We start from the raw sequence: 21184 nt of genomic DNA on the forward strand, positions 1-21184 counted from the left end.
TCAGCTCCAACTCTAATCAAACACACCTGAAGCAACTAATTAAGGTCTTCAGGATCGTGTGAAAATTAAAGGCAGGTGTGTTTGATTAGAGTTGGAGCTAAACTTTGCAGGACAGTCAATCGCCAGGAACAGTGTTGGGCACCCCTATTATAGACACTGTTCTATTATGAATTTGCATTTTTAAATTCCTAACCCTATTACAGAGAAGTGTCTCGGACATGCATACACTGTACTTATTATTAAATGAACTGAAAAGGCCACACCATATCAACAGAGGTGTAAAAAGTACTCAAACATTTTACTCAAGTGAAAGTACAGATACTCAGTAAAAATTGTACTCTATTAAAAGTACAAGTATCTGGCCAAAAACATACTTGGGTAAAAGTAAAAAAGTACAACTTTAAATTGTACTCAAGTATTAAAAAAGTAGAAGTACTTTCTTTTCTGACAGACATTCAGAAGTTTGGTTAAAGGGAGAAAATGAAACAAAATGCAATGGCACAGGTCAAACACGTATATCTAGTGCAACAACAACAATTAAAATGCAGCGCAGCAGAACACAGAAAAAAAAAATACAGGGAAAGGGATTAAAAGGAAACTCCATCCTTTCCACCCTCATGCCATCCCATATGACTTTCATTTATCAGATGAACACAAACTAAGAGTTTTAGAAAACAAATCATGTGCATGGGTCATCCAAAAATGACACTTCAAAAACTACACAACGTGAATATGACAGTAACTCATGCAACCCCTGTTATTGAATCAGTGTCTTCTTAAGTGAAACGATAGGAATATGTAAAAAGGATACAAATAGTAATATTTTAAACTTGACCACCGTGTTCACTTTGTGTGGTTTCTGAAGTGATTCTGTTCCCATGCATTATCTGGACTAAAAATATTGTGTTCATCTTAAGAAAGAAAGTCATAAACATCTGAGATGATATGAGGGTCAGAATTTTCATTTTTGGGTGAACTATTCCTTTGAAGAGCAAGATGTGATGCAGAGAATGGAAACATATTCCAGACAGAATACAAGAATGTGTTGAATTAATGAGGAGAGTCATAGAATTACAACATTAATGTTTTGAAAGGCCACTTTTTTTGTGTTGTCTATTCAACATAACTGTCTGAAAGGATAATTAATCTTTTAATTGTTTATTTGGACCATTTTGAGTTTTTTATCAGCAAATATTGATAAATAATTATTTAATTAATTACATTAATTAAAGAGCAAATCATGTAATTATTAAGATTTTTTTATTATTATTCATTGACAGTCCTAATTCCTACTCAATGTGTCATATAATGACATATTATAAATACAACTTATCAACTACCTGGTAAGAACATTACTAAACATGAATTACAATTAATTTAACATACAATGTTTATTTAAACACTTTTGGAGATTTTTATTTAATAAAAAAATATTCTCACAAAAATATTAATTGTATTTAAATTCTCATCACTAATTTTATTTGCACTCAATCTTGTGCATTCAGCTAATTAATATTACACAGCTAATGACTCTATCGAAACAAATAATGAATACACTTTTTTGGGGGAAAACACAACTTTGCTACCTCAATATGCTTCCTCAGATTTGATGGTGAGCTTCTGAAGCATGATGCAAGTCATAACTGAAGTAGAAATGTGTGTGTTTTATGCATGAAAACAATAATCATTTGTTCTCACATCAGGCGTGCACGTTTGAGCTATTTAATGTGCATAAGATAAAATAAAAATGTAATGTACTTTTCAAGATGAAATAAAATTGTAAAAGTACAAGTAGTCAGTTTAATTGTACTTGAATAAAGTACAAATACCCCAAAATAATACTTAAGTACAATAATCAAGTAAAATTACTCAAGTATTTTACACCTCTGCATATCAAAGGCACTGTGACTGTGTAATGTGATGAAGAGAGTAAGGCCAATTTCACAGCAATCACTATTTGACTGGATGATTGTACATAAAAGTGCCCTAGTATTTTACATGTCTATTCTTATGCTCTGATTGGGTGAATGGTTTAAAAACAGTTTTGTGCATCTTCAATTGAGGAAGGAATAGCTTTTAAGATGCTTGACGTGTGCTGCCTTTAATAGGCTTTTTAATGTGCAGTCACAGTTACGATCAGATCAGGCTCTCTTGTAAGCATCATATGTGTGTCTCCTGGGGCTTTGTGGAGGTGGGAACATCTTGCGTGGAGATCCTGGTCTGCGTGATCAGAGATGCCAGCCTTGTCTTACAGTCTCCTTGTGGCTCTGAAGGAAGCCCCTCTCCACACGCTGGCTGCCCGTCTGAAGCTCCTCTACCATCTGCTTGGGTTTCACCACAGAGCGCACTGCTGACAAACTGAAAACACACGCGCTGGTTATTAATGAAATGCGAGCCAAGTGTCAAACCATTAAGCCATTATGTCTCACAAATCCTCACATTTCTCAGAATCAAAAGGAAGGGAAAAATATATTTTGCAAAAAGAAAAGAAGGCCTATTTTAGTGTTGTGATAAAACAGCCTCACACCATCCACTCCCAAATGAACCATGCCACAATGCAACATAATAAAAATAGAATTTCATGAGGTTGGCACACACATATTGATCTTATTTAATTTTACTTCCACGATAATATGTGTAAATACAGGATGGGTTGATCAGCTCTAATGACAGAATCTGCTACTGTGGTGGTACCATGGTAAAGTGATGGCATCAAGTGGTTATCATATTAAGGTATTTACATCAAAGACTACCATGACACTACTATTATGTTTTAAAAAAAACACACATTGTATTACTATATTGTTTTTGTTAGTGATGTGGATATTGCACTCTCTATAAAAGTGGCAAAAAATAGCAGCGGGACAATAAACAATCCTCCCTCGGAAAGATTTGAGGATAAAACAGAAACCTGCAAACATGAAAAAGTTTGCCTCGAAACCTTAAAAAAGAAAGATACTTCAGCCAGGATGGAGAGTAACACTCTTCATCACTCATACTGAGTCAATCCACAAACGCTTAATCAGCTACAGACAATCTGAGAGAGAAGCTAACCGCTCGATATCTCGCTCTCGAGTGGCCTGACAATATCAACAGCAGCAAAGGGCCGCCGGATTCATCACAACTCTATTAAACACTCTTCAGAGATGGACCATGAATGATCTGGGTATACTATTAATGAGGAAAGTTTTCCATTATGTGATGTAGCATATCAGAGACTGAATCAGACAAATTTAAGATGCATCCGAACATTGAAACATGAGGAGCTGGAGTCCCACCGAGAGGCCCAAGGAAACAGGACGTCGTAAATCAGACTCCTAGCTCCAACTAGTCTGAAGCAAGCAAACTAACCAGCAAGCCTCTTTCACAAAACAGCTTACAACCTTGAGACAAAAGAACACTTCTTGATAATTCCAATTCAGGAAGGAGACTGTCAAATTTGTTGCAAGTAATCAAGACTGATGGTCACATGTAAACCTGTGATAGAAAATCACGAGCTACAGACTCTCTTGGGCAGGTCTTCCCCCATACAAGACAAAGACTTGAATTCCTTAGGAGACCTTTTAACCTCTCTCAGAACATGCCTCTTATTATCCATAGAACTACACACTAGAGACAATCTGTTCAAATATTATGTATGTTTTTTTTATCATTATTGAATAGCTGAAGGATTCAGATGCGTGTTTGGTATGTATGAGTGTAAAAAATCATGCTTTAAATGTTTCTTCCAATCAATTCTTTGTCAAATGCATCATAGTCTTGTTACAGAAATCATGTCCAAAAGTATACTTTGCAAGAGCCTGTAAAATTTGGGCCATGTGACTGATAACATGCTGATTTATGGTGGAAGGAACACCCCTAGCTAAGATAATAGCCTATCTAATTGGTCAAGACACCAGAGGGGATATGTCCAGAAGCCAAGTTTAAAAACTCAGGACACCATCAAACTCTCTCTTCTTCTTCTTAAAAATCCTCTTCTTCTTAAAAATACTCTCTTGGCTCTCTTGGTCCTCTCCCTTCTCCTCTTCTTCTCTTTTGCCACCGCGTTTTGATGCTGCTCTTTGAGCGTGCTCTGGCCCAGGTGCCAGCTGCTACCATAATGAAAAGAAAACCAACCTAGTCTCGTTACATCCTTTTATTCTTTTACTTTATTTTCTTTTCCGTTGTGAGTTTCGTGTACTCAGTTAAGTTTTGCCGGCACGCCTCGTCTCCGAGTTCAACTGGAGTCTGTGACCGCCTCAAAACTTTTACCAGCCACAACTCCATAGGCTTCCCAAGATGTCACTTCAACGACTACTGAACTCTCAACCAATCAGACACTTCGGGGAACCCCTTTCCTGCGACTACTACGACAAAAGGGATTCCCTTAGCAAAGCAAGCAAGTACCTCCAGATTCTAACTGAATCAGGTGCAGTTAATATAAATTTTAGCCTCATTGAGAAACTCAAAGCGAGGGTTAAATAAGTGATTGATGGTTGTTCAGGTCTATGCAATAGCACATATTGCTATAAACTTGGGATTTCACATTTCCATTCTCTAAACTCATCCTTTCCTCACTTTCTCTCTTTCTGCAACTTGTGAATGCTTGTGTTCATGTGTTAGATTAGTTTATGTCTTAGGTTTATACAAATAAAATCTTATTTATATTGAAAAGAGAAGTATCTTGTGTTTTGTGCCCTCAAGTTAATGTCTTAATCTGTCGATTTCGTTACTATGCTATTTAATAGTGTTTTCACTATATTTTGGATTTTAATATCCAGTGCAGAGTTTGTTATACGGCTCCTTCCGTGAATCGCCGTAACACTGATTCTGTTCAAATCCCTATAAAATCATAAATGATTCCCTTTGACCTAAATTAAACTATTTCTTTAAATTACATATTAATATTACGTTTTTTTTTTTTTTGTTACAGTGAAAACAGCCAAGATAGCATTTTTTTTATTTTCTTTCTATTTCTTTCTTCTTCTTTTTTTAGGAAGAGAGAGATTTATCCATAGGAAAAAGACCGTTAAAAACAACACCGTTTTTACCCTGTCAAATACGGCTCTGTCTACAGCAAGCTGTTTTATTGCATGTTGCTTTAAATGCAAATGAGCTCTGCTCACCCCGCCCCTCTCTTCTGTGGGGTGAAGAACCGCTCTCTGAGAGACGGTAAACTTTAGTCGCATTCATCATGAAACTTGCTAACAAGCACATTATTAGGAAAGGCGATTTGCAAAGATTCATTAAAAAACCTTACACTCACTTCTTCTGGAGGTGAAGCTGGATCATGAATGATTCGCGCAAACATGAACACATTTAGGTAGATCAGGGGTGCATTCCCTTTAAGTAATCCACTGCGTCTTCAGCGGCTCAGATGTCGGGAGTAAATGACGACTGCTATGTTCATTGTTATATCCAACAGCAGAACACCTCAATCGCTTAGGAGACATTCTTGTCTACATCTGCTCTGGAGTTGAAACAATGGTGGACTGATGACCGCTCACTCAGGGCGGGTCTAAGGTAAGACACCAGTCCAGTCTGTGCTGAAACGCTACTGTCAATAATCGTGGGAGGGGAGATTGGCTCGATTTGAGAAAGGGAAAATTATTTAACGAGATAAAAAAAAAAAAAACACTGAATCTTTATCATTATAGGGGGATTGTGTGCACACACTGCCAACACACATTTCAGTTCAAACAACTTGCACACAAAAGTGCCTTTCGCATCCGATGACCCCTAAAAACAGAGCTGAAAGACAATGTCTTTGCAATAAGACATGATTAAGTTTCTCAAATTCAGTTCTCTTATATAACATTCACAAGTTATTATTGAATATTGTCCACCTACTTCATATAGGTGGGTATTATCGAAATGAAAACAGTGCTATTTAGCCGTCTTATAGGCTATAAATCACACTTATCCCTGCCTATCCATCTTATTCATTACAGCTACCAATTTACCTGCTGTCTATTAGATTCCCTCTTGCCACATGTCATCCAAGCCATCAATTAGGTATAATGAGATCACATCTCAGCTACAGAACTGTTCAGAGAATTGAGCTCCTCCTGGTCGAATGGGGCTCTGATACTGGGAGCTTTCCATGACACAATTACAATTACATATTGATTTATCTGTCTGTGTCGTAATGACAGATTTGTGAGCACATAAATAAAATCACAAAGACTCAAAACATCAAGACACCATTTACAATAGTTTAGAGAGCACAACTATGATTATATACAAAAGTTAAATATACACTGTATACAATTTGCATCATTTCAAAATAGGCAAACATTTTAACGTAACAAACAGCAATTCAGCAACATTTTTTTATTATTAATATTTATGTATTTTATGTTTGCTTTAAACTGTTAAAATCTGTTATTTTGTAAGGCAATCTAAAATATATATTTTAACATTTAATTTAAGAAACATAATATTTAATATGTCTGAATGAACCTGACCAAATCTGACAGTGCCAATGAATGCCATGTTTATGGGTCAGATCAGGCAGGAATGTCAGCTGTTGGAGAAAGGCTGAAAAGCATACAAGCACGCTCGTGACTGCTGTTAGTCATTTGCAAATGTCAGTCTATCTATGTTAATGTCAACATCACAAACATTAATACGCACATAGCTTGTCTAGTTAAGTTGTCACATTGACGGCTTCAATCTGTTAGCAAATAGCTTTCATAATTAGATTTTCTCATTTACACATTTAATGAGCCCCTTCCTTTGTCGAGGTGATTTATTTCCTAGAGGATAAAGCAGACCTTCTCCACATATATAAAGTCATAAAATGAGAGTTGATAAGCCGTTTGCAAAATAAATGACCCTTCCAAGAAAAGCCTAGAAGTTTTCTTTGGATAAAAACCTTGAGCAAATCAACCATTTATGACAGTGACAGAACATCAATGTTATTTATCTCTGCAGCCCGAACAACACAACAATATGAGCAGACTATTCTTTGCACATAATACTCTTTTGTAAGATTAGTTCATGAGTTAGTTTACAAATTTGTCCACAAACACTTTTTGGAAGCAAGTGGCTCCAAAATGTGTGATTTAAAAAGTATAATGTTAAAGTTCATTGCATTAATAACATAATTAGTTGAAGCGGTCATGAAATGGAGAATCAAAATGTTCTCTATATTGCAATTATTTTATATACAGAAAGCAATCAAAGATCGTTCTCTTAATAATCGCTGGAGCAGTCAATTCAAGATCAGCACGAGTGCATCAATGATTTGATTTCTGCATTTTCACCAAAAACTCACATTATAATCATCGACTTCGTTAATACTGCTCAATCTCTTATTTACATTATTTTCACTGTATTAAGATGAAAGAATGTGTGAGATAGCAGAAATCGCTTTGGAATAAGGAGATCATTACATTGTGTGCTGAGTAGACATGACTGTGTCTGGCCACAGTGCAACGCTGCAACCTTCAATGCAACTGGAGATGTGCCAAATATAATGCTGTGATTAACACTTTTCATGAATATTAATCTTTGTGGCTGTTATAGTAAATAGTAAGTAGTAAGTTTAGTTGTCGAGAGAATTTCCCATGTAGTGCTCATTTAATATGCAAAATGTTAGCCAATCATAGCAGTGGGCGTTTCCATTGAAGTCTCACACAAACACGCCCCTTACACCGAAGTGTTCAAATTAGAGGCTAAATTCAGGGTGGAAAACAAGCATTTACATCTTAACTATGAAAGTGTTCAATCAATCAATCAATCCATCCATCAATAAGATTATTAGTGTCCCTCAGGAAGCATTTTTATTTTACACAAGTGTCCCAGCAGGATAACCAGAGGAGTGGTTCATTACATTAACCATTTGATTTAGAAGTGGTCCATTCAGACTCCATTCAGCCACAAAAGAAAAAAAAAATCCTGTCAATATTAGTCACAAGGCAACTTTTCAACCATTCACAAGAATTGAATTTTACACCATGGTGCTGACAGTGCTAGAGGTTATAAATTAATGACCGTCATCTCGTCTAGGTTCATGAAGAGCTGTCTGATGGACAATCCCCATCCGTTCTTACTGTGAATGTGTTAACAGATCGGCTCACTTAAATTTGCCAATCATCTAGATTCCCACAGCTGTGGATCTTGAATTTTCTCTTCCAGTTGATTGTGATTATTGGATGAGGATTTCTGATATATGAATTTTCAGCCAATTAAATATTGGAGCATAACATAGCATTACTACATATTGTCAAGGTGCACACAGCGGGGAGGAATGAGGAACACGGAGAAGAGGATGTAACTCAAAATAGCAGTCTTTAATAAAATCCATCAGGGCAAGACAAGACAGGGCAGGGCAGGGCAAGACAGACAAGGAAAGGCTGAGACAGACAGGAACACAGGGGTTTTATCGTGTAGACCAGACAAACGAGAAACTGAACAGGCAGGAACTTCAATACAAGGGTAATTACAGATAATAACTAAAACACGGCTGGAACAGAATTAACTAATGAGGACAGGAAAATAACCATATAAGGACACAAGAGGCAGGAAACACACGACACAGGACTGACACAATAGGTGAGTTCGACTTGAAGAGGCGCTGTGCAGAATGACATCAAAGTACCACGAGAGCGATAAGAGAGCAGATGGATCCTTAAGCTTTCGAATCGCTCTCGCGATACTTTGTGTGGGGAAGTCGTGGCCTAATGGTTAGAGAGTTGGACTCGTAATCCAAAGGTTGCGGGTTTATGTCTCGGGCCGGCAAGGATTGTAGGTGGGGGGAGTGAATGTCCACCGCTCTCTCCACCCTCAATACCACGACTGAGGTGCCCTTGAGCAAGGCACCGAACCCCCAACTGCTCCCCGGGCGCCGCAGCGTAAATGGCTGCCCACTGCTCCGGGTGTGTGTTCACTGCTGTGTGTGTGTGTTCACTGCTGTGTGTGTGTTCACTGCTGTGTGTGTGTGTTCACTGCTGTGTGTGTGTTCACTGCTGTGTGTGTGCACGTTGGATGGGATAAATGCAGAGGACGAATTCTGAGTATGGGTCACCATACTTGGCAGTATGTCATGTTTTTTTCTTTCTTTTTTTTCTTTTTTTTTTTGATGTCATACACTCAGGGGTTTCAATTTCATCTGACAGTAGGGGGCGACAATAAACATAAAATTTCTCAAGAGCAATTTTTGAAGGGGACACAAATAATACAGCCATAATTGTACTTGTAGCCTATGGATAGATATGTGTACACAGCATGTGTAGCCTATAGCATGGAGACCTTGTTTAAATATGAGTTCGGTTCATATTGTTCACCACGCGGTCATATTATAATTATTATTTTGTGTCCTCCACATAGTATTTAGGTTTCGTCTAGGACTGAGGACTTCTCTTTAGATATTCACTGATCTGCCACTTAACATCATACTGAGCAAAACCCAACACATCAGTAGGTCTACAATATTTGCCTAATATCAGTTCAGGCTTATCGCCGTAAATATATCGGATATCATAATTTTTTGTCATGACTAATTTATTAATGATCCAGCATCATCTGTATTAAATAGAAAGAATCATTTCACACGATGTATATATATATATATATATATATATATAGGTGTTGGGAATCGAGAGTTGATTCCAAAGGTTGGAATCGATCCCATCAAGATGGAATCGATGGGATCGATTAGCGGGGTGGTGATGGCGCAGTGGATAAGACACATGCCTTTGGTGTGAGAGACCCGGGTTCGAATCCACTGTGAGACACCAATGTGTCCCTGAGCAAGACACTTAACCCCTAGTTGCTCCAGAGGCGTGCGACCTCTGACATATATAGCAATTGTAAGTCGCTTTGGATAAAAGCGTCAGCTAAATGTAAATGTAAGATGAATTTACTTTTTGGGATCAATCCCATCAAGAGGAATCAAGCTTTTTTCAGTTCAACAAAGCTTATCTATGGGTGCTTCTCAAACAGAGTGCTGCATCCTACAAAGGCTGCACACATTTAAATTCACGAAAATAAACTGAAAGGAAAGGAGTCGGTACTGAGATGATCTGAATTTGAGGATGCAGCCTTCTGTTGGAGAAGCACCATTCGCCTCCCTCATGCTCGATAAAATTTAGGCCCTGGCCCGAGACGCTCAGGCCCTATAGCCCGGCCCGTGTCCCAGAGCTTAACAGAATTACCAGCCCGAGCCCGTCTTTTTCCCCTTCTCCCAAATCAGATTATACTGTTTCAGCTATTAAAATAGTTCAGTTTTGTATGTAATGGCAAAGTGATTATATTTAGTTTAGTTTTTTTATTAAGTTAATTTAGAAAAACGTTTGGAGCATTTTTTTGTTCATTAAATAAGTTTTTTCTTTCTTAAAGTAAGGACCAAGCGGACAGCGGCAGACCGGCAGGATGATCATAGCCATCAATTTAGCCTTCTCAAATCATCACGACTTGCCTAAAATAAAATCTATAGATATACGAAAACAGTTCAAGCATATAACAATGTTTAAACGTTAAACCTAGATAAATGTGCGCAGCATCCAGTAGTTATTTTGCGGAGAGTGGAAGCTAAAGAGCAGGACATGGAGGCGCCAGCGCAATCAATTGCATTTTTTTTCAATGGAAACAACTTAGGCCGCAATTTTTGCTCATAAAAGTAAGAGTAATACATCATTCGTAACTGTAAAGGGTCTACTTTTATTTGTTTGCACTCACAATATCAACAAAACTTTTTATAAAATATATAAAATAATTTTATAAAATAAAGAAAAAAAAATGTTCATGGTAGTTACTTTTGCTGGGGCTTTGCAGCAAGCTTCAGCCTATTGAGTGTATTTGAAGGCAGAACTCTTTGCTTTATCTGCGCTGACGGCACTTGTGTGCGACTCTAAACACCATCGAGTCGCTCTTGACAGTCGCGGCAAGGCAATTTTTTTCATCACTAATTGATGGATGTCTAAAATATAAAATTAAGGAGAAGCCTAAAACAGGCCCGAGGCCCAGCCCCTGTCTGAAGTATGACGTGAAGGGGCTCGGGCCGAAATACAGGGCTCTAGCGTTCCCCTAGGTAGAAATCACATCACAACAACAAAGTGTAGACAGGGTGTAAATAAGAGATTAGTTGTGCAGTGTAGAGAGCTTCATTGATTATAATGGAGCTTTGTGAGATCGCAATGAACTGAAGTGAGTGACAGCTTTTAAAGATTATTAAGGGAGTTAGTTTGCAAATGTGATATTAAATTAATACAACAGTTCAATAAACAATAAGTTAATATTAAGTGATGTACATTGTATGACTTTAACAATATTGCCTGATTTTGCTATATTTTGTCCAGGAAAATAGTTTCAGTCTCCATTCAAACACAGCGTTGTTTCGTTTATGAATGAACCTGCATTTTTAAATGAATCTAGTGACTCAATGATTCAATTACCCATTCATAAAGATAGTCACTTGCTTCGTTCCTGAATGAATCAGCCGTTCAAACGAATCAATTGAGTGAATGATTCAGTGATAAAATCAGTGACTTGCCGACACCTGCTGGCAGTTTTATTTTTATTTTAAAGTGTAATTTCATTTATTTAAATCATTTCAATCAAAAAGTAGTTCTGTGTTCAAAATGTTATATTTAAAATATTAATCTCATAATATTGTTATGAATTTAAAACATCCATGCCACCTCTGAGCCTAAATTTACCTTCATGCCACTTTTGTGTTCTTCTGTGCCACCTTAGTAGTGTACAATTAATTTAGTTAATATTGATTTGTTTTTATTGGTAATTTATTCTTCTTATTCTACCTGTTCTTATTATTATTTTTATTTTTATTTTTCATTAGAAATTTTGGAAAAGCTTATAAATATAGATTTTTGAATTTGACAATGACATATTTTTAATAAAATTAGAAAATAAATGTCATTACAAAATAATAATAATAATAAAAGCCCCTGTAAATCACTTTAAGGAGTCAAATACTATTACCTTGTAATGGGAAGGCTAATTTTTGTTATTGATCAGAAGATGCTTTGACAGTCCTCTTAATTTTTTTTTAGATGGGGGGGCACTTCAAATGTGGTCACCCTAGGGCACTACACTGTGTTAATCCTGGCCTGACAATTGTATACGTCCATACATAATTGATAATTAATACAAACAAAGGGCCAGATTTACTAAACAGGGCATATTAGCCCAAGAACGCAATTCCAAAACAGTGCCAAAGGGCAGGTGATTTACTGACAGCGCGCAAATTAAAGAAAGAATTAAAGAAGTAAAAGTTATTAAGGGTGAGGGGATACAGTAACAAAATTAGACCTTTTATCTGATTGAAAAAATAATAATTATAAATCATCCTATTTGACAGAAGCTGTTGTGTTTTTTCAACCTTCTCTCTCTCCACAGCCAAAACTACATGTGAAATATGTGGGCAACAATAAGAATTCCACTGTAAAAGTCATATACTGTAGTGCAACTAGCTGACATGTAACATTCACTATAGGGCCTTTTGGATTCCACAAAAGAATCATTATTGAGCAAGGAAATAAAATCTGAGGAAATAAAATGAGCCATGAATGTCAAATACGCCTAAAGCTGTTTTTAAATGTCATGGTCAAGGAGATCCTGGAGATGTTTGCACATCAGAGAGTGAAATAGATGCATCTCATGTTTTTCTGTAGTCTTCAAAGACGATAATTTAGTGACAAATCTTGATGACTTTAACTGCCTGGGATTGTATAAAAAACCTGTTAAGAGATAAACACAGTGTTTAAGGTGTCAAAACACCGGCATCCTAAACCACAGATGGATTTTAAAAGCTGGCATTCGGGAGGAGTGACGTACACATGGTCGTTACTAGAGAGCTCTGATTGTTGTTTTATCATCACTGCTGTCTCATCACATGATTCCATGCTGATGGCAAATAAAGGGTGAACAATGATAGAAAATGAAGGCATACTGCATCGTTGGATAGTGTTTACAGAGATCATCAAATGTCAAAGTACACGCAGCGCTTCTGACTGAACCTTACATTTTTGGTTTAAACTTAAATTCATATTCGCATTTAGATTTTGTGTTGCGTTGCATTGTGGGATATAGCATTCCACACAATGTGTGAATCTGCTGCACCGCCGCCTGAGGGCAAGCTCTGCGTAGGCTAAGTGTACATCATAGGGTGCATGGCACTATGATGCACATTGAGACTAAACACGTTGTGGTCAAACTATGTTATTCTCAAAGCAAGTGAATCTGTATTTAAGTAGTATTAGTTACATTTACACTTGTAGTCCAAAGTAAAAGCAAATGCTTTTTGGCCATTATTCTATCATTGTTTTTCCCATTTGTCCATGCTGTTAACAGAACAGGCCTGCAAACCATCATTGGTGTACAATCCCCAGCCGTCCTATTGATTTCCACCCAGAATAGAGAACTTTACACACCAGAGGATTTATTTTTTACCAACCACAATTAGTAATTTATAAACAGTAGCTGTTTTGTCAATAGCAGTCAAATTTAATTGAATGGAAAGATAATTAGTTTGCATGATTAAAGTCACCTCAGTTCAATAGGCTGTCAGATGAAAAGAGCACTTCATGTGAAAAATATCAAAAACCTGAATGCCAATTTTTGTGGTTAATCTGCATTCATAACTAGTTTGATGCAAGGTGCTATATCAATTTGCAGCAGTAAACAGCTTCTTTACAGTGACGTGTGATCCTGTGGAAAATGAGAAGCTGCTCTCACAATAAATACATAAATAAAAAATTCCCCTCACATAAGCAAATACAATTGGCATACAAATGAAACCAAACTAGAACCATGTCCATATGAATTATAGGAAGCAGTGTGTACCACTGTCTATTTCCTCCATAAATAACGCTCTATGAGATTTCCAGAGGCATATGTTGGATCTATCAGCGTTTTATCTTATCTTATCTTATGAGTTTAGATGTATTATAGATGTATTGATGTGGGGAATTGCACATGACATTGGATTCTAGTGATACGTGTGCGTCCTGATCCCGCTGGGAATAGATCCAACCCAGCAGCTAGTCTGAAAAATCACTTCTAGTGGCTCTTTAAATTTCTTTTGAAGTACATATGGAATGATGACCCTTTTCCTTGATATAAGTCCCCAACAGATAATGGAAGACCTGGACATTGTATAGATAGATAGATAGATAGATAGATAGATAGATAGATAGATAGATAGATAGATAGATAGATGGATGGATGGATGGATGGATGGATGGATGGATGGATGGATGGATGGATGGATGGATGGATGGATGGACAGACGGATAGACGGACAGACGGACAGACAGATAGACAGATAGACAGATAGATAGATAGACAGACAGACAGACAGACAGACAGACAGACAGACAGACAGACAGATAGACAGATAGATAGATAGATAGATAGATAGATAGATAGATAGATAGATAGATAGATAGATAGATAGATAGATATGCCTGCATAGTATGACAGATCGCGACTTCTGCTGCTGTCTGCAAGATCTGAAATTGAGTTCACCACATTTTTTGTGGTTAAAGCTGTTGCCTAATTTGCATAATTCCTTCCTGGTGCTAAAACAACATAGGAAGTGTGTGCAAATAAACACAAATGGAGTAAATGGCGCAGTTCAGTTTTGCTTATTTTTTTAAGAACGGAATGCTGCGACAAATAAAATTACCTTTCAATTTAATGTAGAAATGCATGGAGCTAGTATAAGCAAAAGGAGATACATTGAACCCATTTTAATTGGTCCAATGTGTCTACAATCTACAGTCTTCTATAATGACCCCTGCATGTGGCGTGCATTGCATATGTTGCATAAACCCCTTTTTATGCATTGGCTAACTGCTCAAGTTATGGATTTTACACCATAACTATATGCAACATGAAGGTTTTTTTTCCCCCACATTCATTCTGTATGCGATAACATGAACATATGTTGTTAGTCTGATGTTGAGTTTTTGTTCTATTTAGAGAAACGCACCTTGTATTGGTAATGATTGGATTTGTTCCCTTGAAGGGTCTTTGGGTGGAATTCTTCATCATCTGTAAATCTGGATGTTGCAATAACTGGTCTAATAACTCCAGGCTTTGTCTAAGACAAATAAACAATAAATATTTCACAAAATCAGTTAAACATCTCTACAGCCAACACATAGTAGATGTCTAGAACTTTGTGCTCTGCCCTCTGCTACAGCTTTTGCAGTGATCAGCAATTCAATATATGAATTAAATTCAAGAATATTTTTAACATGAACATCTTTCAATTGCATGAACCCTGGAATTTCCTCTAAGGCTCTGTTGCAAAATCTAATCTTACATCACCTTTCCTTTTATTTACACTTTTAATCCTTTCTGAACTGAGGAGATTAATTGTTGCAGTTTTGCAAGTTAATTTTTTGTCTAATCTCTTACTTCTGACTTCACCAGCCTCAACAGTCCGAGGTTATCATTGTCTTATTCTCCTCTTTATAATACGCCAGACATTTTTAATAGGAGACAGATCTGGACTGCAGGCAGGCCAGTCAAGCACATTCACATCCACTGAATGAGGCCTAGCAGTGTCTCACTCTAATGACCACAGATTTCCTGGGAAAAGATGTCATTTTCATGGCAGCAAATGCCACTGTACAGTCCAAATATATGCTTCACCCTCAACAGTACCTTCACACACATGCACGTCACCCATCCCGTGGGAACTGACAGAAGTCTGGATGTCCCCTTTGTTTTTGACATGGAAAACTGTATTTTTTTTCCCACCAAAAACGAGCTGCAACAAGCTGACTTATCTGACCACAGCCCACATTTCCACTGTCTGTCGGATCATCTGAGAACTCGGCAGCATCTCTCCATAGGATTGATGTATGGATTTCTCCTTGCATAACAAAGATTCAAGTTGCATTTCTTGATGCAGCGGCAGACTGTTAAGTGACAATGATTTTCTGAAGTACTCCTGAGCACATATGGCTATATTTAACACTGTAGCATGATGGTTTCTCATGCAATTATCTGAGGTTTTGAAGGCTATACACATATAACTGAGATTTCTCCAGATTTCCTGAATCTTTTCACAATATTATGAAAAATCCTTTGCAATCTTGCACCGAGAAATTCTCTCATTAAGTTGGGCACACAGTGGTATAAGCCACAACTCATCTTTGCTTGCCTGGTAATAGATCCCCTCACCTATTACCAGTTCATCTGCTTATTGTGGAATGTTTCAAAACAGTTTAACTTGCATATTCTATAGTCCTTTCACTTTTATTTAGCCTCTGTTTCAATTTTTTGGAGTTCTGCAGTCATCAAAATTGAAATATGTTGATATGTACAAAATGCAGTTGATTAGAGAAAGCATTGGAAATATTTTCTTTGCAGTTTTGTCAGTTGAATAAAGATTAAGCAGAATTAACAAAAACAGATTGCATTTTACAAACTTTTTTAGAAATGTACTTTACATTCATTTACACATATATAGGGATATGGTGTAGATTTCAAAGCAGCTTTAATTTAAGTTTTTTTTTTTTTTTTGCTATCATGCATTGGTCAAGACCGAAGCCATGTTATTAAAGCAATTCACACTTTCAGCAATACAGAAGCCTGTAATTTTTCATTGATTTTACACAAATTCCAAGAACCGTTTTGTCTTTCAGTCACTGTACTCTATATTTTAATCACATTTTTAATGCTAACACACCGCTTTCAATTAAATTTATTTTTTATTTTTTTCTGAATGAATGATGAATGATGCATTGCTGCATTTTGCTGTAATTACATGAAATCTTGGTGGTATTATTTACAATAAAATTAAATACAGTATAATAATCACACCAGCAAACTCAGGGACAGAGAAGTGTAGTATTCAGATGAACAGTTCATTATAATAAAAAGAGTCACATGTCTGAATTCATAATATTCGAAAAACTTTAGGCTTGTTTCAACTTTTTATGCTTCACAGGTAAATTACTATATGCAAAGAAGATAGAAAACAAACATAATTAATCTGCTTAATTTCCATGACATATTCTATAGTAAAGTCAAAAAAAGTGAAATGATGTTATTCATATTCTATATTCATACTGATTTATGTGAGAAATCATTTAAACTTCAAACATATAAGTTTATCATTTATGGAAATGCTCTGTGTTGTTATATTTTTAGGTCAGTGTGTTGGGATTGATTATGTGTGTGCGCTGAGTAAGAAGAGATAACAGGGTTATATGTATGGAGTGTTTTGGTTTGAGCAAGTTTTGGAAGTGAAATGAACTGTTTGGCAAATTAACTGTTTCAAAATGTACCGTTTGGTTTGTAATGCAGACTGTATGGAGAGTTTTGAAAAAGTGGCTTCAGTATTGAGCAGTGAATGTTAGCAACTGAAAAAGACTGTATGAGAAAATGTAATCAAAGTTTGAGATATAAATACATTTCTTTCTGGAAGTGAATATATAATGCAAAAGGCAGAAAGCTACTGATTTATAGTAGTGTCTTGTGTTGAGCACATCAGTGTGTTCTTGGCTAGTCAACAGAGCTCTTCATATAATGTGTGTGTGTGTGTGTGTGTGTGTGTGTGTGTGACATTTTGGTGAGAAAAACATTTTGGAAAGAGATAGGATTTTGAATGCAGGGTCTGCTTTTGTTAGAAATATGCAGAGCTTTGGCTTGTGTTAGTGTTTAGAGGCAATGCGCTAGAGATTTAGCAAACAAAAAAAAGCCTGTAATTAGATGTACCTATTTTATAGATATTTTTGAGAACTGAATTAATTATATTTATATTAATCTTTATTTAATTTTTTTCACTTTTTCCATGAAGAATCCATGCTGCCTTATAATTTGGCCACAGCAGGTATCGTAGATCACAGCATAATTGTGCTGCATTTATTCTTTCTAGATCAGCCTCAGAAGTGCATGATGCTTCCAAATCTCATTAGGAACAGCTCATTAGGAACAGAGCCAACTATTCTTTTACAAAATCATCAGTCCGTATCTACTGAATGATGTAATGTAGCAAAAACTGAGGTTATTTTCAATGCAAATAAATATGAAGCTCAAATTCATTTAAATAAAAATCAACTGCTTACCAGTGTTTTTTCAGTAGTTACCGAGGGTTGAAAAGAAGAGCTTGCCTAGGGGGGAAAATAAATAAAATTGTGAATATTAAACATTATTTTACATTTGACGTGTTATCTCCCACAATTATAATATTATTTGAAGTGATAAATATTATTGATTTTATATCATATTAGTCAGCTCTGGAGTCTAGACCCCTCTAATTAAGTCTGTAATCTTTTCAGAGTTTGTAATATTCCCTTAAAATCATCCTGTTGCCAAAACCTGTGGAACAAAAGGATCAAACTATCTCTTCAAATCCTGTCATTTGTGTATGACAAGAAAATTTGCTCCAATTGTCCAGGCGAGATGAAATTCTGCTCTCAGAATGTAAACAGGGTCTAAAATACCATTATTATAAAGTGAATACCTCAGTAAAGGTTAGAAAACCTCACAAAAGCCTCCTTATTTCTAGTCTTACTGTAAAAACAAAGGAGGAATTAAACATGGCTGGAAGATCCTAGCAATAGTAAAAACCCTCTTTTTTTCACTTGTGTAATTCTAGTGCAGTGCCAGATGCTGTAGGTTAAATAAAGGGATTGGATCTGAATGAATACTCTGAAGGCTACAGAAATGTTTGAGTGTAACTGGTGGGTTGAAACCCCATAATGGGTTGCAGGTGTGTTCTGACAAGGTTGTGAACAGCAGGAAAAAAATGGTTGTACATACTACATAAAAAAGGACATCCTGTTGACATGAAAGACTGTGCATCCAATCAGTTTTCTATACTACTGTCTAAAATCTAGGTGTAAAATATCAAATCTGGTCTCTAGATTGTCTTGCATGCTCAGATTCACTGGCATTCACTTGACTAATAGAATTGGCTCTGAAAATGGGCTAAAGCAAATGTTATCAAAGTGTTAGCAATATTTCTAGAGTCCTGAGCTGGCATTTCAGCATGAAATACTGCAAAATAAGAATATTTCCAGAACTAATACTCAGAGAGTTTTTATAATGAATGATTTCTCAGATTCGCCGCCTTCATATGAAGCGTAAAATATGTACAGAGATCAAAAATGAATGGAAAAACGTACATATCTTGTTTCCCGTCCCAATAGTTTTGGAGATGGTGATGACGTCTGTGGCTTCAGTATAAAAGAAAAAGAATGCGTTAAGGAAGGTCTCAGCAGCTGGAAAGTGGCACACGTTTCAAAGCACAGAGCACTTAATTAAAATGACAAGCTGGGTTTGAGCAGCAGGGGCTATAAGGTACCTGGCTAAGACTGATCAGAGTAGAGGACTGAAGTCTTCATTTTGCTAACAGAGGTCTTCTTTAAAAATAATCAGCAAATTGTAGCACTTACAAAAAAACTTAAATGACAATCCATTCTATTGATTTTTTATTTTTTTTTTCTCCTTGGTGAGGAAATTTGATAGTTCAGTCACGGCAATGTTTTGGTCTCTGTGAAGACACTTACACTGTACACACACAAGAAATGTTTTATTCCTAGAAAATCACTTTATGTTCCACTGAATGCGATGCCGTTGTGACTAATCAAAATGAAGATGAGATAATTCCTAGTGTTAATCTTTAATTACATACCCTTGATGCCTCCGCTGCCACACTGGGATTGTTCACATGGTCTGATTGACTCTGGAATAAATGGATCAAAACATGAAGATTGGTGCAAAAATGGATTATTGTTTAGGTGCAGAATGTGTTTTGGTGACAGCTCACTCTTTGGATCGAGTCCTCGAGGACTTCATCGATGGTTGCGTACAGTTCTGCAGTCTGCTGACGCAGCTGCGCAGGAGAGCACATCTGCACAGAGAGAAGAACACTTCACAGTAATGTCTAGTTTGGGATAATCCAGAACATTAAATACTTCACAAATTTCATTTCATTTCTTCATCTCCATTTCATAACTAAATCTGTTTAATTGGACGGCAATGGGCGTAAATTAAAAGATAAGTTATCAGGTCCGCATTGTCAACCACAGCCTCATCTGTCTGGCCCACCCTGAGAGTATTTTGGCCCTACATGGTAGAGCAGGGGTAGCTTGACTAGAACATTCGAAGGAAAACCAAAATATACCATAATATAGCAAAATCTCTACAGGTTCTAGTTGTCACTCTACTGTATTCTGTCATATCACCCAGGCATTTCGGATGTTCGGGTCTCATTCTACCTCTGCATGTGGGTCCTCCCAAGAATAGTTGTCTGCGGGGTTAGATGAAGCCTCTTTCTTGTTGACCTCTTCATCTATGGCCTTCAGAAAGGGGAAAATTAAGAGTTGTAGATGACACATTAATCTTCTAATGATAGTCATAGACAAGTGAGTCGGTAGTAAGGAGTTGTTAAAGCTGATAAATCCCAAAGGTGAGTATACTCTCTTCTTATACTAATTATCTCACAATATATGACCCTGCCCAGTACATTTTAATCTCTACTATAATATTTAATGAGGTATGCAATGTGTATGAGTCATCATGCTCGCTCTGTTAAGATTCCTTTTGACCACTTATGAACAATTTAATTCTGCTGTCCATCAACAGAGAAAAAAATCGATGATTTAGTTTCACCCTTCTCCATTAGCATCCAATGAACCTCTTTAACGATTATACAATTGCATGGAATCTGAAAAAACAGCAGCCATATAATGGCTTATACTGACAGTGAATGAGATCCAATTATTAACTGTACACTAAATAATAGCTGTCATTTAGAGCAATTATAAAAAGCAGCTCACCTGCTGTTCCAGGAGCAGAGTATTTGTGGGAATAGCAGCAAGTGCCTTGTAGGTGGATTTGATCTTGTATGTCTATATTAGGAAAGAATGATTTAGAAGTCAAAGAAAGTCAAAAGCAAACTTAAACAATCCATAGCTGTGCTATGCCCTAAGGATGGGTGCCATGATTCATTTGAAAAACAATCATATCACAATAAGACAGTAGATAAACTGTGAAAAAATGTTTTCAAAAATGTATCTCTCCTTATTGGAACCCGATAGACAAAATTAATGAATATAAAAAGCCAATACCCCCCCCCCCCCCACACACACACACACACACACACACACACGAATCACTTTAAAACAACTGACAACTCTAATTTGTTACAGACAAAATTAATAAAATTCCACAATAATTTCTGCGTTTAAACCTGAAACCATAATTTTCAATTTTG

General features: G+C 36.6%; 1 protein-coding gene across 2 annotated transcripts in view; it reads right to left on the minus strand.

The window, feature by feature from the left end:
* Positions 1-270: 270 nt before the first annotated feature.
* LOC306882069 (uncharacterized protein) overlaps positions 271-21184 on the minus strand; it is a 34339-nt gene continuing 13425 nt past the window's right edge. For both annotated transcript variants that reach the window (XM_079436515.1, XM_079436516.1), the window contains exons 5-12: positions 20748-20819; positions 20187-20267; positions 19736-19819; positions 19601-19651; positions 19092-19142; positions 18030-18074; positions 14939-15049; positions 271-2358 (exon numbers count right to left, since the gene is read on the minus strand). In XM_079436515.1, coding sequence (XP_079292641.1) covers positions 2161-2358; positions 14939-15049; positions 18030-18074; positions 19092-19142; positions 19601-19651; positions 19736-19819; positions 20187-20267; positions 20748-20819 — 693 coding nt within the window. In that variant the 3' untranslated portion in view covers positions 271-2160. The remainder of the gene's footprint in view (positions 2359-14938; positions 15050-18029; positions 18075-19091; positions 19143-19600; positions 19652-19735; positions 19820-20186; positions 20268-20747; positions 20820-21184) is intronic.

The sequence above is a fragment of the Barbus barbus genome (genome assembly GCF_936440315.1).
Source record: "Barbus barbus genome assembly, chromosome: 16".
NCBI lineage: Eukaryota > Metazoa > Chordata > Actinopteri > Cypriniformes > Cyprinidae > Barbus > Barbus barbus.